Source organism: Heteronotia binoei, chromosome 6 (genome assembly GCF_032191835.1).
Source record: "Heteronotia binoei isolate CCM8104 ecotype False Entrance Well chromosome 6, APGP_CSIRO_Hbin_v1, whole genome shotgun sequence".
Lineage (NCBI taxonomy): Eukaryota > Metazoa > Chordata > Lepidosauria > Squamata > Gekkonidae > Heteronotia > Heteronotia binoei.
Window position 1 is genome coordinate 103,040,717 of NC_083228.1, and position 13,674 is coordinate 103,054,390.

Below are 13,674 nucleotides of genomic sequence, written 5' to 3' on the forward strand. Positions count from 1 at the left end.
GGCAGAATATCCTAATAATTGTTTGGATCATTTTGGATTATTCACCTGCTGAAAGCTGACAGGTTACTTGCGGTTATGAAGCCACCACTTGCAGGCTGGATCCTTGCCCTTGCTGGTTAGTTAAGGGTCTTTGCCTTTATGGTAACAAAGTTCATTAATGCCTTTCAGAGCAAGGAAAGTACCCTTCAGAATTGAAATAGGAAGTTTTTTGTCATGATGAGTATTCATTGACAGAAGGGTGAACAACATTCTTTGTTAATTTTGTTAGATCTTTCTGCTTCATTTGATATGGCCAGTAATATAAATGTGTTAGTTCATGGTGAACAGCTTTTGGGAACATCCCAAAAAAATCTTCAGAAGGATCATCTTATGTCATGGATCATCTTATGTCATGCTCAGTACTGCTTTGTTCACATATTTACTGTTTGCCCAACAATGGCTTATTTGATACTGTGTTTTTCTTTCTTTCTGAGGATTCAGGGCTTGACTGAAATGTCCTTTACCACATGAACTACCAGATTAACTGTTGAAATTTCTAATATATGCTAGCCTCAGGTCTCGGATTCAGTGGGAGCTCATAGGAGCACAGCTTCTGAACTTTTCTGAGAGTTCCTCCTCCTGCTGAGAGTTCCACCTCCTTGTCCATTGAATAGTATGTGCAGCTGCATAACAATCCCTGGAGGAGCTCCACCACCTATTTTTCTACAAAATGACCCCTGACTAGCCTTATATATTGGATAGTGACTATAGGATAAGCAAGCCCCTCCCCCCATTTATTTACCATCTGCTTCTTCCAGGGGGTTGGGGAGAGATATAGGATTCCATGTTCACTTCCGTATTTTACTAAGCATTTATCTAAAGCAAGATCATTAGCAGTGGTAATGATATTTTGCTTGCATACAATCTTAATTCTTTACACAGATAAGGAACCAATTTACAGTGTTCCAGTTCGAAACATTCTTGCAGTGGAAAAACTTGATGAGAGCTCCTTTAACAAGAAAAACGTAAGTTCTGTTTTGAAATACTTGCCAAAAATACAGATATTGTGCAATATATATATTGCCAGCTATATATATATACTCACACACACACACATACACACACGCACACATACATACATCTCTTGTAAAATTGCTCCTATCCGGTCCAATTTGGACTGCATTAAAAAACAAACTTCCTTATACTGATACATATATACACATATACACTATATACACATATATTATAAAGTCCTTTAAAAATATGAAGAGCACCTACAATGCCCTATATAAAAACTAACAGCCAACAATCTCAGCAAACAAAAGTGTTTTGAAGTCTTGGTTTGTTTGGGAAGTCTTGTTTGTTTGGGAGTTTTGGATGGTTTCTTTTTTTCAAACTTCTCTTGAAGAGGTGCTTGATTAGTAGATGCAGCACAGTTGCAGATACCGCTGTTGATGCTTACAATTATTCTTTCCTTCAAGTTGTTTCTTAAGCATTAGGATAATGAATGACTAGGCACTCTGACTAGATGTTCCCTGATTTTGAAATAGATGATGTTCTGGACAAGAAAAAGGGCATTGTGACAAATAGTTATGTAGGTGAGAGTTATGTAGGAGAGAGAGGAGAATAGCTGGTATATGTGGCAGTGACTGCCAGCTATATACTGGCAGAATAAACTTCTTAAAGCTGTTTAATAAACCTGTTATGCAAAAAAAATGTGCTCTTTCTTCACATTGATGTCTCCTAAGTAAGCTCAGCTAGTAGCTTTATGAAAAAGTCTCTTTGCTTTTTTCAGATGTTTCAAGTGATGCATGTTGAAAAAACACTTTATGTGCAAGCAAATAATTGTGTGGAAGCTAGTGAGTGGATTGAAGCTCTCTGCCGGGTAAGCAGATGCAACCAAAGGAGACTAAGTGTTTACCATCCCTCTGCTTTCTTGAATGGGAACTGGCTTTGCTGTAAGGCCACATCAGAGAACACAGTGGGTTGTACACCATGCACTGCGTAAGTAACTTCTTCAAAGAAATGTACATATGTCTTAGAAAGTAAGATCTGCTTTATTTTACAGTGACTTCTAAATCAGGCCTAATAAGGAAATGTTAGTATGTTTAGAGGCCATGTCAGTCTTATTTCTGGGTTTGAAATCCTTCTCTTACACCTTAGTGTGCTGAGCACCCATTTGCAATGAGATTCAGTTGAAAACCATAAGAACAACCAGGAACTGAATCCATGAAAGAGTGCTGCAAAGTGAATCCATAAAAGATGGAGAAACCTCCATCTACTCATAACTATAAATCAAAGCAATTATATGATCATCAACATGTGTTGGCTTAAATACAGGTAGATTTGTTTATCATGACTACCACAAGCTCTTGGGATGTATCTCTCAGTGTGACCTCAGTATGAAAGCTGAAATCACCCAGAGTTCTCAGCACTAACAAAACCAGTTCAGGGAGCCTGTCATACAGCAAGGGAATACACCTCCAAGTCTCTTAACTTTTTTATACCCCAAACAAGACATATGTGGAAAGCAGCTTTACTTCATTGCTGTTGTGTGGAGTAGGGATGGGTATGGAACAGGAAAATGATGGTTAGTGATTTGTTTGAATGCCTGAACCTGAGCTTTGTTTCATTTTATGATTCATACGATTGCCCAAACTGCTTCATTGGCTCGTTTGGTTCCGGAGGTGTAAAACTCACCAGAAGTCTTCAGCGGGCTGACCTCCACCTGCCTCCAAGTTTGGTGAAGATTGGATTTAGAATGTCCAAGTTGTAGCTTCCCAAAGCAGGTGCCCCCAGGAAAACTCAGCTTCAAGTATCATGACAAGTAGCTTTTCTCTTGTTGTACTGCAAAGTGAAAGCAGTGGAGTTAGGGTGTCTGCTTCCATAGAGCAGAATGGCACCTCTGTGATTGGCTCCCAGAGCTGCCAATGAAGTTATGGACAACTGCTATGGGTGTTTCTAGGGCTCCCAGACATCCACCCCCAGCATTGCCTAGGAATTGATTGAAACAACATCAGGCTGTCTGGGAAAATGAACCACAAAAATGAACCAAACAAACCACCCAGGGAAAAAGGTGATTCATTTTCCAGTTAGAGCATGGTGTGAGCAAAGAAAATGATTGGAAACAAACCATGAATTGGCCCAATTTGTGTATAAATCACAGCTTGTGGATTAGGTCATGCCCATGTCTAGTGTGGAGTTAAAGCATCTCATATTGTTTTACAGAGAAACATCTTGGCAATAAAAAAGAGCACAAACAGATTCAGTGAGTCACTGATGGAGTTCACTTGTTGACAAGTTAGAAGACAAATGTTAATTGTCAGATCCCCTTCCCCTTTTCCACTTCTTGACTGAAAACCTGTAGTTGAACCTGGCAGCATGGATTGCTCCTCAGGAGCCCCAGTGCTGTTTAAATTCTCAGTCAGCCCTAAGGTGGGAAATTCACTTAGCTCTCAAGAATATATTATTCTGCTTTTCCCAATTTAAGACAGCTGTGTAGCTGTTATCATGATAGTTGCATTGAAGAGAATAAAGCAGAACTGGTAGAACATTGGCAGGGCAGGGTTCAGCCTTCCTGGACATGTGGCTCAGTCTTTGCAACTCCTCAGATTTTTAATGTGCAGGATAGCAACTGCAGTATTAAGTCTTAGGCCTGACTCTTGTAGAAAACCTCTGCAAACAGAAGGAATTTTTATTATTGGGGTGGGACTTTCCTCCCCTGCTGCTGCAGCCCAAAATGTCCCTGAAATGCTGCTCCTGTGGGACAGTATGAATGTGGGGATGTTGGTCTGCAGCATTAGGGGAAATCAGCAGAAATCTTGCCCCATTTTAGTTAGCAGGAAATGTCCATGGGTTGCCCCTGTTAATTTGGTAATTTTGTCCCCTCAAACATTTACCCATTCTGACCATGGGATGTTTGTACCTCACTTTTGTTTAACATCATTAGTAGTAGTATAGCCCACTGGCTACAAGTTGATAATTTTACCTTATAGTTGTCATTTTTGTCAAAATCTGTTTTTTAGCCTCTTGTGTGAGCACCAGTATTAAGATATTTAAACTCCATTACAGAATGGCGTTTTATAACAGTACTCTGACTCTTTTATACCTTGTAATTGTAGAGGTGCACCTGCTGATATTCAGATAGAGATTGATGGAGATAGAGAAACTGAGAGAATCTACTCACTTTTTGCTGTCAACATGCCAAAGCTGCAAAAGATGCAAGGTACTGATATAGCAATTCATAAAAGTAGCACCAGCTTCTTAAATATAGTACTGGTGAAAAATAAGTTCTATGATATTAGCCCCTATCCATTTCCTGTGTCCAGTTTATTCTAAAATTAATATTGGACAAAATTTTGCTGATATTGCATGAGAAACCACTTAGTCCCACCCTTCAGCTATTTTTAGGCTATGCTCAAAACACTCCACGAGTATGTATCCCACTTACTGCATTAAATAAGGTTGTAAATGTGCACACAACCTGTATTTAAGATTTATTCTGGTTTTACGTCCCTCTTAACAGAACATACTTTTGTTTCATTGCTGTGATAGAAGCAGGCAGTGTTTTTCCCCGTAAGCACATTAGTGAAGTCTTTGCAAGATTCCATTTATTTAGAAAATTGTTAAATCTGCGAGGATTAAATACAGCATAAATGGAAAATGTTATGCTCCTTTATTTACTTTTTTAAATGTCCCATTAAAATTCTATTTCTGAATAGAGAAGCATTGTTTAATGGAAATGAAAACTTCTTTAAATTTCTTCTTATTTTTAGAGGCTTGTGGAAGCATAGCAGTGTATCAGGGTCCACGGAAAGAACCAGATGACTATTCTCATTTCACAATTGAGGATTCCGTAGCAACTTTTCAGACACTTCAGCAAATTATATCTATAGTAGAAAAGTTGTCTGAACATCATGACAGATATCAGAAGAAAAGATCATCTAGTGCTAAATATGGCAGTGAGTAAGTATTTCACCCTCGGAGAGGTTCAGCTCTTGTCAACTTGAGGATATATCCTGGTGTAGTCCATCACTTAGCAGATTCTAAGATATCATTCAAAAAATTCTTGCCATGTCACATAAATGAATTGCTGCGAAAAGAAAGGGTGGAATAAAAACCAAACATAGAGATGTGATAACCATAAGAGATGTGATAACCATAACCAGTATGCTGTTAGTCCTTCTGGGACTGTGTGGAGCTGTTTCAGTTCATACTGAAATGTACTTCTTTTTGTTCAATTCATAATTCTCTGCTTTCAAACTGTTTTCTGCTCCTCAGATAGCAAAATTCTGCAAAATTAATAGCAAAATTAATAATTCTGCATTTAGAAAATGAAGGCATTTGTAATTCTAAATTCCATAAACGTGCCAGCAGTACAATTTTACATGCTAATGAAGGTGTACATTTTCAATTTTATGAGATTAAAGAAGTAAAGAAAATTCAGGTTTGATTAATATTTCAGTTTTCCTCAACATTTCCTTTTGGGGGAAGGTGTAGAGGGTTTCAAAATGTCCAAAAAGTCTGCATCTCTATTGGTATTTTGGGTATTGCCTATCTGTTGCATTCTTACCCTGCCCTTCCTTAAGGAGCTTGGGCAACATGTTTAATTTCCTCCCTTCATCTTATCTTCACAACAAACCTGTGAGATGAGTTAGAGTGAGAGTGGGCAAATGACCAAAGAACACTCACCTTGCTCCATGGTTGAGTGGAGATGTAAACTCTGGTCCCCTAACTTCTGATAGGTGCATCATATCCAAATGGCTCTGCCCATGAGCTTCCATATAATTCTTTTTATGAAGTTATATGGAAGTTGAAGTAAAGCACTGCACTTTAATATGCATTAGTTAATTTTCCTTGGGTTACCAGGGGCACAATAACTAAAGGAAGTGGAAGTGGAAAGTGAAAACTTTCCCAGATGAAAATGGTCCTCATGTAAAAAATCAGAAACATCAGAGGCAAGGATTAATTTTTTTTTAATATGGCATGGCAAATATTTTTATGTGGGATGAAGTTTGAATAAAAGGTCATTCCAAAAACAATTTTCTTGCTTGAATCTCTGAGTGCGGTCCAAGAAATACAGGAATTTGGGGGAGGTGGGCATCTGAAGCTCCAGAATATTTCTGGACTTTCCACCAGTCCTTGGGGCCTTAATTATCCCTTTGAGAGCGTATTTTGGCTCTGCCACAACTACAAACTACTAGTGCTCATAACTAGCATAGAAACAGACTTTATTAGCATATTCTGCACCTGTGCAGAATTTGCTTTACATTGTGCATCAATTTTTAAAAACTGATTTTAAAACTGAGCTTTTTTCTGGTGTGTTCTAAGAGGATGCTTTTGAGTAATAATTAAGGGGGGCAGCAGTTCACCTATCACTAAGCGAAACTAAGCCTAAGAGTAAAGCGCAACTTGTGTTTGTTTTTTACAGAGAAAATCCAATTGTTGGAAAAATTTCCTAACCAAAGACAAACTGCAGCAGTTGAGTTTGGATGAAACTGGAATAATTTTCACTTTGTCAAAATCCTGGTTTTATACTAATTTTGGAGTATTTCAGAATGTATATTGGAAATTAGCTGTGTTCGATCTATTTAATATTTAATAAGGAAAGACCAACTTGGGAATCTGATTCTGGTTTTGGGAGCGATTTTCTATACTGCTCAAAGAACAAAGTTTCAGAAGATGCAAGTAATCATGGACTTTCTACACTTCAAAGGAGCTGTCTAAAGGAATAAGCTTTTTAGAAGAGAGGAAAATAACTACTATCATGGAAGGGATTGTATATCTGCCAAATACATCATTGTTTAATTAATGAAACATCAGTACCTGTTCAGCAGATGGCTCTTGGCATCAAGAATCCCAAGAGATGATAAAGGATCCAAAGCTTTATATTCAACGCACAGCCACTTTTAAAACTGCCCTATCTTATTCTGCTGATCTATAGGAGACATGTTAAAAAAGAAAATGGTGGTACTTTTAAATGTGCATTGACAATTTAGCAATGTTTTATTTAAGAGATATTACTGAAACAGGACAAGTCAGGGACTCTCCATCTTGTTTACAGTTGGGGTAAGCAGTGAAAGGAGTGACATGGGATCATTGTCTACATCTTTGTCTTGATAAATACCAGCTATGAATTATTTTTTTAGCTATCAGGGCTTATCTGGAGGAACAAGATTTCAGGGTATTGGGGAAATATTACTAAATACTACATGGCATCCTCCTACTTAAAATTTAAAAACAGCCCTAAAGACTGGTGTTAAACATCAGACATGAGTTGCATTTAATTGCAAATAGTTGCTTTTGAGAAACACTCCAAGCACTTTAGATATCTGGATAGCTCCAGATTATATTTCTAGATACTTTGTAGTATCTAAATATTATGATCAGTTGAATGATCGTTGTTGTGGCTTAAAATGATGCTTTTTGTGAACTTTTTTATATCTAGTTTTTTACTTGTTAGGTGAAGTTTGGAACTCAACTTTGCCTTTAGGATATCTTAATCTTGCCTTCTTGATCTGTGTCTTGCCATAGGCTGATAAAAATGTCTATGTAATAAACAAGCTACCACATGAGAGAAGAAAGGCTAACCTTCCATTTGTCAGTATTATTGATTATGGTACTAGAAACCCCATTTTGGGAGCAACTTGCTGAGCACTATTAGAATAGATATATTTCCAGTGAAGACATGGCCATAGTATTTGTAGATTTCCTCTTTTCTTTTTTACTTTTTAAAAACAGTTACTGTTACTTGCGCAAATTTTAACTAATGTTGTTTGATACAATTCTGGTATAATAGCTAGAAGATATCAGCTGCTTAAAATATTATTCATTACTGGTAGTATGGCATTGCCGAACAAATTGCAGGGATGTCACCAAAGGATCAAAATACCTGATCCAGAAGCTTTCTGCACCAGCAAATAAAAGCTTATGATCCTTTGAGCTACTTTATATATGCTCATGAAGTTGCATGCACCTGGTGGGAGATTTATTTATTTTTTTAAGAGCTAATCTTGCCTTTTCAGACATAGCTTGTCATGTACTAGCCCCATTGGGCACATGGAATCTATGGCTCATGGGTTTACAGTAGATAGTATGGAACCAGAGGGAATTGACAACATGAATGATATAGTGGTTGTGCAATGATAACAGTAGAAATAGAAGACCAATGAAATTAAATAATATCTGGAAGGTCTAGATTAAAATGGATATTATGTGGGATCCAGATGTGATGTGTGGTTTGTGCAAAGGAGGCTTATAGATAGCTGATGGTGTTCTCCAACTGACTATATTGGATAATAATCTTCCCATGCTGTTTACTCAGAAAAAGCGGGTGGTTTTAGCCAAAGCAACATACTGCTAGTCATCATTGTGGCTTCTGTGCAGTTCCACATGGGACTGTGCATGCACACAGGTCTGCCATTGTGGTTTTATTCAGAAGCTGCTCTAGTGTTTTAAATTAAAATGTTATTCAAAATACTGAAAAATTATCCACTGAAAAGTGTTTGTATAAGACAGAGATAATGACTGCAGCCATTTTTAATAGGAATATCTTGCTAAATGGAGAAAATACTAAATATTTGAACATTGGCTGTTTATCACAATGTGATTGATTGCAGTACTAATGGGATCAAATGATCATTTGTCCTTGTTTTATTGTGTCTAAGTCAGACACTTGTCCATCTGATTAGCTGTATTCCAAAATGTGATCAGCAATATTTGAATGATTTGATAACATCTTTGATACAAGAGCAACACCATTGAAGATCTGAAATTTCTTACTGATTATGTTCAGCATCATAAATAGTGGAATATGATTATGTAGAAATACATCATATGATGTTCAGTTTTAGGAATTAAAATGTCACTTATTTAGGCTTCTAACAGAAGAGGACCATTTTGCACAATGCAAAAAGGAAGCCAAGGTTTGTTATGAAATGTTCCTTTAACAAGGAATTTCAGCAAGTCACAGCTGCCTGACAGGTATACATGCATGAGATGTCTTTACCAGCATGTTGCTTGCATTCACATTCTTTGGATGTAAACCCAATCATGCAATGTGTGAAGTGATACTTTGTGGCAGTCTATAAGAACATAGTAAAATAGTATTCTAATTGAAGTTTCAGCCTTGGGAATCATACATTAAAAAGTATCATGCTGCTATTTTGTTAACAGGCCCCGATAACTTTTTTGAAAATTTTATTTAATGAATTACAGTCAGCTCTACCAGTAATGTTTTATGAAATGCACATGCTTTAGTAAACCTAGCAAAGCATTAAATGGCTCTTCTGTATTTGGCAGACTGCAAAAGGGAAACTTGCATAAACAGCAATGGGTCAGGCATCTGTGGTTCTTCATATTAAGGCATCTTAAAACAGATGAAGTGACTAGCAGCCTTCAGAGCTATTCAGTGTTCACAGTTTTACAATTCTGGTCTTAAGGATTCTGAGTATACTCTTGGAATTCAACTATTTATTAGCCTCCTCTAGTCATATTGGTGCCAATATCATGCATTACTTTTTGACATACATATATAATAGGCCTTTTATGTTCAATTAATATCCATTTGTAACTTTTAGAGTTTGGTATGTTTGTACTGTGGTGTTGCAAAGTCACTGGCATTCAGATCTAATATTTGACGAAGTGGGTTTTACCCCACGAAACCTTAATGCCACAATAAATGTTAGTCTTTAAGTTGCCACATAATCTTTTGTTGTATTCATTCTACTATCTCTTCTGGTTCCCATTTTGAGAGGAATTTCCTTGTATGAACAGAGCATGCCATTAGTACATCATAGTGAGTGACATGAAGTTAGGCTCATAGGTCTGCTGCTACAAGAAAGTACACCAGTCCAAAAACAATGTTAAGGCATGTAAACTTCTCTGTTAGAGTAGTTAACATTGAGGAAACTGACCTCATCTGTGATCAACCTCTTACATTTGCCTCTTCATTTCCATGGATGTTTGAGCTGCAACATGCCAGCGAGTGTACATCTCCTGAATAATCTATTTCAGAGCTGGATTTCATGTGCAAGCTAAGTAAACTACACCATAGGAATTCAGGTTATCTGAGACCTCTAAATACAAATTTACATATTTATGTAAAATTACCATTTTAAGTAATGCCATGGAGCCTCTGAAACTTAACACAGTCCTCAGCATGTCTTAATCTGGTTCTGATTTACCTTTTCATCCTCCCTAAAACCCAAATTATTACTGTGGTAATTATTGCAAATTATCACTGTGCTGGATCATTATACAGGAGAGAGAAACTGGAAGATTGCACTAGTTTCCTGAAGTAAATGATAGGCATATTGCAGACCCCACTAAGGATGGACACAAACCGGTCCACGTTCCAAATTTCATCATGGACTGGGGACCAGTTTGCGGTCCATTTGCTGTTCTGACAGACCATCCATGGACCACTTTTTTTAGTCAGTCTGGCTTGTTGTGGTTCATGGGGGTGAGTTCAGGAGGCATTTGAATGAGCCCACTTCCAGAGCAGCACTGCCACCTGAGCACACTGACATTGCCCATTTCTGGGTCCTCATGGACCTCATGAACTGGTTTGTAAACTGGGGCAGTCCATGGAAGTTTGTGGTGCATGAAATTTACAGATATCCACAAACCTCAGTTTTTTTGGTCGGTACCTATCCCCAGTCCTCACAAGTCTGAAGACTGTAGGGGAGTAGGCTTTCCACCTCCTATGGACATAGAAATATCAACAAAGGGAATCAGTTACCTACAAATCTTTACCTGGTTTCTAATACAAAATCACTTGTCAGTCTTCTCCAAATATTAAATGGGCCTTTTTAATACTGAAACAAGTTTTCAAAACATTAGCTAATTGTTTTTTCTGTTTAAACTCTTTTATAATGTATCAGCCAAATTAAATGTATGCCAAGTTTAATTCAAGCAATTTGTTGTTATTTTGGGAAATAAATGTTTTAAAAGGAACAACATTGTGTAGCTTAAGTGCAAGAGAGGTAGTTACAAATAAAAATTTCAGGGCAGTGAGCTGAAAAATGATTTCCTATTCCCACGTGAGCAGGTAGAAATTCCTATTCTCATGTGACCAGGTACCAGAGACTTTTCTAGCCCTGCTTAGGCAGCTCTTGATGGTGGTAATATTTTTCAAATGCATGCAGGGGTGGCCAACGGTAGCTCTCCAGATGTTTCTGGCCTACAGCTCCCATCAGCCTCAGCCATTGGCCATGCTGGCTGGGGCTGATGGAAGTTGTAGGCAAAAAACATCTGGAGAGCTACTGTTGGCCACCCTGCATTACAGCTTAGAATTTGGTACAGATTTTGAGAGGAGTTTTCACTTCCTCTGAATGGAGTTTCTACTTCCAGAGCCAGTTTGGTGTAGTGGTTAAGAGCAGCGGACTCTAATCTGAAGAACCAGGCTTAATTCCCCACTCTCACATGCAGCCAGCTGAGTGACCTTGGGTCAGTCATAGTCCTCTCAGAGTTGTCATGTCAAGAGCAGTTATCTGAGAGCTCCCTCAACCACACCTGCCTAATGGTATGTGTTGTGGGGCGAGGAAGGGAAGGAGATTGTAAGTCGCTCTGAGACTCCCAAGTGAAGGACGCTATAAATCCAAATCTCCTCCTTTCAGAAGAAAAGACTGCTCAGTAACTTAGCTGTGGTACTTTTTAAAATTTGAATTCAATTTGTTAGGATGAGTGTATTTTTAGAAGTTTTTCTAAAGTATTAAAATTTAGTAAACTTGTTTGAAACTTGAATATTTTAGAAAAATTGATGTGTTAATGATGGTTATTAATTTTAAATACTTACATAATGTAGATAAGAATTCAGTCATTGTTAAATGGCTAATGAATTGATGTCCCGTCTTATCAAATAGGCAGCAAATGGAATGGGCTAGCCACTGCAGCCATCCCATGTTGCATCCTGCACCATTTCCAAGGGTTTTGTGGTCTCTTAACTTCCTGGTGGTGCAGAATGGAAGAAAATGTGTTAAAGATCCCTTCCATAGTCTCCACCCATGATAGCCTGGGTTGAACATAATGTTTAATATCTTCCCCTTATTAAGTTGTTGTTGGTAAAATGAACAGCAATAATCAACAAATTCAGCAAAAATTTCATAATTTAGACTTATATGGAAAGGTTTCTAATAATAAAAGTAAAGGGGAAACTGTAATAAGGGCAATAAACCCTTAAAATTGACTTTGAATAATTTTATATGGCTGTTAAAATGGACCAAACATCATAGCAGGTAGCTTGGGACATATCAGTAAAAATAATCAGAATCTGTTGAAAATATATGTTCCTGTATTAAAAGAAAGTAATGCAAGTACTACCTAAGGTAGACTTTACTTAGAAAAATAAAAACAGTCACGATTGCTTATCCTTCCCAAACTAAACTTTTGTTTCAAAATGACCCTTCCAAATCAGCCAGAGAAAGGGCTACAAGAAGGACGCAACTCAAGGGCTAATCTCCAATTGTTTTTTTTAATTAAATATGAAATTACACATAGTTTTTGGATTAGAGTTAGAAGTGAGATATCAAGTACAATGTAGGGTTTGCAGGGGGGGACTAATATATTTTGCCAAAGGAATGGAATAGACCTATAAACAGTAGGACAAGACACATTGAGGATGAAATCTGAGATTAGGAGTTTTCAAAATGTTTTTAATATCAAAAGATAAGGCAATTGGTATGGAAGCTTTTAAAATCTATACAGTTGGCAACAGTTGATACTGATATTGTCCAGGAGATAATGGTGATTTTTAAAAAAAAAAACATGGAAATAGTTATAGCTAGTACAATTAATAGCTTGGATCCAATGATGTGCAAGCCCAAGCAATGAAGAGCCCTAGTACACATCTGCTTATGCAAGATCTTGTGCAACACCCTAGTGCTTCCCCCGTTTATATATTTATATGTTCAGAAATTGATTGTACAAGAAACTGCAAGCAGAAATCCAGTTGAGGATACAATAAGACCAATTTAGTGCAGCATCTGCTGTATTTTTCTTACATTTTTGCTTGTGCAAGAATTTTATCAAAACAGAAAATTCTGTGCTGGATCCAAACCATATCTGGGTGTATATTATGTGACTGTAGTGTCATCAACTATTTGGGAACTCAGGTTGACATTGGCTAAAAATTGGGGAGGGGGAGAATAACAGAAATTAAAGATTCATTTAGAAAAAGTCAGGGAAATGTTTACTGTAAGCTGACAGCCTATCAGAAATAATACTGTATCTGTAACTGATGTTTGGTCATCAGTTGTTCATTATCAGGTAAACTGTCTTCTGCATGTTGATTATATAAATTTGTATGATAATTTTTCTGTAAAATGTTAACATTTAGAAATACAAATAAAAATAAAAAAGACCTACAGTTTCCTAATAAAATTTTTACTTGCACCACTGAGATTTTCTTTCAAGAAACACCTCTGTCCATTTTTTTCTGTTAACCTAGCTTTATTTAGAATTGAGTGTGATGACAGTGCCAAAGACAGGTTGAGCCAGGGCAGCGTGGTGCCCTAAATAGTAGCCGGGATGCCCCAACCTGCCCCTCCGCAGGTTCTCTGATAGGCCCAGCTTCCCACCTGAAACTGCCCATGCCCCCACTCCATCCCAGCAAGAGCCGCTGTGGCTGCCTTCAGTGCCCTCCCCCTCCCATAGTGTCAAAAACGGGACCCATGTTTAGTCCAGGCCCCTGTTTAT

At 37.6% G+C, this 13,674-nt stretch overlaps 1 protein-coding gene across 5 annotated transcripts in view; it reads left to right on the forward strand.

Annotated features, from left to right (window-relative positions):
- RASA2 (RAS p21 protein activator 2) overlaps nt 1–9,682 on the forward strand; it is a 60,821-nt gene extending 51,139 nt beyond the window's left edge. For all 5 annotated transcript variants that reach the window (XM_060242253.1, XM_060242254.1, XM_060242255.1 and 2 more), the window contains 5 exons: nt 922–1,004; nt 1,775–1,983; nt 4,101–4,204; nt 4,755–4,944; nt 6,410–9,682. In XM_060242253.1, the coding sequence (XP_060098236.1) occupies nt 922–1,004; nt 1,775–1,983; nt 4,101–4,204; nt 4,755–4,944; nt 6,410–6,440 (617 nt within the window). In that variant the 3' untranslated portion in view covers nt 6,441–9,682. The remainder of the gene's footprint in view (nt 1–921; nt 1,005–1,774; nt 1,984–4,100; nt 4,205–4,754; nt 4,945–6,409) is intronic.
- The last annotated feature ends 3,992 nt before the right edge of the window (nt 9,683–13,674 follow it).